This window comes from Sardina pilchardus, chromosome 24 (assembly GCF_963854185.1).
Source record: "Sardina pilchardus chromosome 24, fSarPil1.1, whole genome shotgun sequence".
Lineage (NCBI taxonomy): Eukaryota > Metazoa > Chordata > Actinopteri > Clupeiformes > Clupeidae > Sardina > Sardina pilchardus.
In genome coordinates, this window is record NC_085017.1 from 29254652 (window position 1) to 29259651 (window position 5000).

Genomic DNA, 5000 nt, shown 5'->3' on the forward strand with positions numbered 1-5000 from the left:
GTAGGGTGAGTTCCGGGTAAGGAAAATACCCGAGTTTTGCGTTCCACATACAGCCATCCGTTTGATATCCGTGACATCCGGATGTCTCGCTCATGTGGGAAATGGACTACACACTCCCTCTCTCTCCACGGTTCTGATGGACTCACACACACACACACACACACACACACACTCTCACACACTCCCTCTCTCCACGGTTCTGACGGACTCACACACACACACACACACACACACACACTCTCACACACTCCCTCTCTCTCCACGGTTCTGACGGACTCACACACACACACACACACACACACACACACTCTCTCACACACTCGCTCTCTCTCCACAGTTCTGACGGACTCACTCACACACACACACACACACACACACCACACACACACACACTCTCACACACTCGCTCTCTCTCTCCCCAGTTCTGACGGACACTATGGACACGAGTCCTCACCCGTCGGAGGAGATGCTCTCCAGCCAATCAGAGCTCAGGTCCTCCAGGTGTCGCAGGACCGGGAGTTACCCAGCATCCCCCCCGGTGGGCCCCGTGCTCAACGGCCACGCGCCCTCTGACCCCCGCCTGACCTCCGACCCCTCGGGGGGACGGCACCTACGAGGTGCTGCGGGAAGGAGGCGTGGCCTCTCGGGAACGTGAGCGCGGAGGACTCACTCTACGAGACGGTCAAGGAGCTGAAGGGTGTGGCCAACAGGTGAACACACACACACACACACACACACACACACACACACACACACACACATACTCACTCTACGAGACCGTCAAGGCCAACAGGTGAACACCACACACACACACACACACACACACACACACATACTCACTCTACGAGACCGTCAAGGCCAACAGTGAACACACACACACACACACACACACACACACACACACACACACACACTCTACGAGACCGTCAAGGAGCTGAAGGGTGTGGCCAACAGGTGAACACACACACACACACACACACACACACACACACACACACTCTACGAGACCGTCAAGGAGCTGAAAGGTGTGGCCAACAGGTGAACACACACACACACACACACCACACACACACACACACACTCTACGAGACCGTCAAGGAGCTGAAGGGTGTGGCCAACAGGTGAACACACACACACACACACACACACACACACACACACACACCAACAGGTGAACACACACACACACACACACACACACACACACACACTCTACGAGACCGTCAAGGAGCTGAAGGGTGTGGCCAACAGGTGAACACACACACACACACACACACACACCACACACACACACTCTACGAGACCGTCAAGGAGCTGAAGGGTGCGGCCAACAGGTGAACACACACACACACACACACCACACACACACACACACACTCTACGAGACGGTCAAGAGCTGAAGGGTGTGGCCAACAGGTGAACACACACACACACACACACACACACACACACACACACACACACACTCTACGAGACCGTCAAGGAGCTGAAGGGTGTGCCAACAGGTGAACACACACCACACACACACACACACACACTCTCTACGAGACGGTCAAGGAGGCTGAAGGGTGTGGCCAACAGGTGAACACACACCACACACACACACACACACACTCTCTACGAGACGGTCAAGGAGCTGAAGGGTGTGGCCAACAGGTGAACACACACACACACACACACACACACACACTCTCTACGAGACGGTCAAGGAGCTGAAGGTAGGCCTGTCACGATAACAAATTTTGCTGGACGATAAATTGTCCAGAAATTATTGCGATAAACGATAATATTGCCGTTCTGAGAATCATTTTTATCTAATATAATGATAATGGCTAATAATGCAGGTACACCTTTTCAAAGATCAATAACTTGTATTTCTAAAGAATAAGGAACTGAATGGGAAGACATTTTTAAATATCCACAAATAAATGAACAAAACAACCAAAAACAATAAATACAATGGACTCTCAGTCTCTACTAAGACTCTGTTTAAGGGCCAGCAATTAAAACGTGACATGCAACAGGGGGCGTGTAGAGTGACAGTTGCTAAGCCTTATGCACGAACTAAATGTCATCATAGCTGATCAATTAGGCCTACGCAGTCAGCTAAACATTTGAAACTTGCGCAAAACGGCACGAACCCAGCATCTGCACGTCACCATAAACACAAATTGAAGCAATAAGTTGGTCATCGGATAATCCTACTGCAAAGCCTTTTCATAGGTAAGGCTATGCTACGTTTATGACATATAACGTTGATTACGAACACATTCACCACAGCTGACAATTAGCTTACGACATTTAACCGGAGCTGCCGGCTGTTTTGGCTGATTCTTGAGCTCTCAGCGGAGTGCAGACTTTGCGGGAGTGTGTCTTTATCAGATGATGAAAAAACGTAGCTTATAAGCATGATTTTCTGAACTGCATTATCACTATTTTTTACCCCCATACCTGTCAAGCTACAACAGAAAGCCTCTTTAGTGTGCTTAGGCCAATCGCCAAAGCCCTCGTCTAGCCTGTTAATCAAATGAATGTAAGAAAGAAAAGTTGTCCGTCATGTTATTGAAAGATACATGTCTGACAACTGACTGACATGAGGGTTCACTCCTCCTTAGGCTGCGCTAAAGTAAGCACCGTTCTCCTCTCTTTCGTAGAGAGAGAGAGAGAGAGAGGGAAGAAAAACAATCAAGCATGAAAATGGAAATTATCGCGGCCGGAAAAGTTATCGAGCTCATTTTTTTTATCGTGCGATTTATTTGATTTATTGAATATCGCGACAGGCCTAGCTGAAGGGTGTGGCCAACAGGTGAACACACCACACCACACACACACACACACACTCAACACACACACATGCACACACACACACACACACAACACACACAAACACACAAAAGAACACACACACACACACACACACACACTCACAACACACACACACACACACACACACACACACACACTCAACACACACACACACACACACACACAAAACACACACAACACACACACACACACACACACACACACACACACACACACAGACACACACACATACATACACACACACACACACACACACACACACACACACACACACACACACACACACACTCAACACACACACACACACACACACACACAAAACACACACAACACACACACACACACACACACACACACACACACACACACAGCGCACACCACACACACACACACACACACACACACACACGCGCGCGCACACACACACACACACACACACACACACACACAACACACACACTCTCACACACTCCCTCTCTCTCCCCAGTTCTGATGGACTCACACACACACACACACACACACACACACACACACCCACACACACACACTCTCACACTCTCACACACTCCCCTCTCTCTCCCCAGCTCTGATGGACTCAACACACACACACCCCCCACGGAGGCGTCTCCACCCTCATCCTTACCCACAATCCCCTGGGGCTCTGGCGGTGCCGTCGTCCTGCGGAGTCCTTAACGGCCACCTGGCGTCCCCCCCCCCTCGTCCTCGTCCAGCCCCCCCACGCCAGAGCGGGGCCCCCTGGTGGCGGGAGTGGAGTACGCGTCCGTGGACCTCAACAAGAAGAGCCGCTACAGCGCCGACATGGAGGCCCGCCGCCGATCGCCCCCGGCAACGACCCCTGACCCCTACCGGCGGCCGGACGAGGACGAGCCTCCGCCGCCCATACCGGACAAGATGCTGGACGAGAACGACAACACACACACACTCAGCGACGGCATGCTGCACAACGGACAGGTGAGGACACACACACACACACACTCAGACACACACTCTCACACTCAGACACACACTCAGTGACGGCATGCTGCATTAGTGTGAGTTAATGTGTGTGTGTGTGTGTGTGTTTGTGAGTTCAGAAAGTGCAGAATTGTTTCTGTTCAAATCTACATTGAGAAAGAGACCATGTGCACACACACACACGTGTATAAACACTCATGCACGCAGGCACGCACACACACACGCACACACACACACACACACACACGTATAAACGTATATATATATATATATAATGTTATTATTGCTATCACTAAGCCTGTCTTAATGCTGTTATGGTTGCATGTAGCTTTACTCCATCATCTGAACCATAATCAACAACAACAACAACAATTGATGGTTTTGTTGTTGTTTGTTTGTTTGTTGTTTTTGTTGTGCAGTTGCCGTCTCCTGGATCAGCTGTGTCGGAGTGTATGAACCACGTGTCTTCAGACAGTGAGGTAAGATTACTCGCACACACACACACACAGGGACACACACACACACACACACACACACACACAGAGGGCCACACACACACATACTGGGTCACACACACACCCAGGGCTGCACACACACAGGGACATATTTGAGACATAATTATTTATTGACTCGATTGTAAGACAGGAACTGGGAGATGGGATGGAAGATGCGCCTAATTAGCTATTTCCCTGTATGGACTAAAACGAATTAGGTGTTCCCCTGTATAGACTAAAACTGCCCATGAAAGCGCACGTCTGTTTGCACCTAAATATTTCTGCCGTGTAAAAGCAGGCGTTAAATGCAGAATCGCTAATTACTGTAGACCACCAGTTTTGCGTCTTTGTACAATCAAATGCTTTCATTGGCCTTTCGCATATCTTACTTTCACTTTCAACACCATCCACTTAAACTTTCTTACTTTGCTAGTTTTGATAAATCTTCCGTAGCCTACGTGCACAAGTAAGCCTAGTTTGAGTAGAACTACTGCTCTTCATCATCTTCCTGCTTGTTGACATTATGCATTGTATTATTCCATGATCGCTAAATGTTTGATTCCTTTTAATGTTTGTCATCAGTTAACACTCAACTGCGCTTGTGACTGAAGGGTCGTTCAGATGTGAACCTTCCTTAATTGCAGTAGAGCGCGGAGACAGGCGCTGTTCACCTGATTTGGGAAATTCGACGCTAGCATAAGCGTG

General features: G+C 49.3%; 1 protein-coding gene across 7 annotated transcripts in view; it reads left to right on the forward strand.

The window, feature by feature from the left end:
* The window catches only part of pag1 (phosphoprotein membrane anchor with glycosphingolipid microdomains 1), a 56522-nt gene that overhangs the window by 47904 nt on the left and 3618 nt on the right, over positions 1–5000 (forward strand). For 5 of the 7 annotated variants that reach the window (XM_062529687.1, XM_062529689.1, XM_062529688.1 and 2 more), the window contains 3 exons: positions 423–710; positions 3411–3798; positions 4221–4280. In XM_062529687.1, the coding sequence (XP_062385671.1) occupies positions 3646–3798; positions 4221–4280 (213 nt within the window). In that variant the 5' untranslated portion in view covers positions 423–710; positions 3411–3645. Of the gene's footprint in view, positions 1–422; positions 711–762; positions 794–2792; positions 2807–3410; positions 3799–4220; positions 4281–5000 lie in introns of those variants that run through there. The other 2 variants (XM_062529692.1, XM_062529693.1) reach the window with 2 other exon arrangements.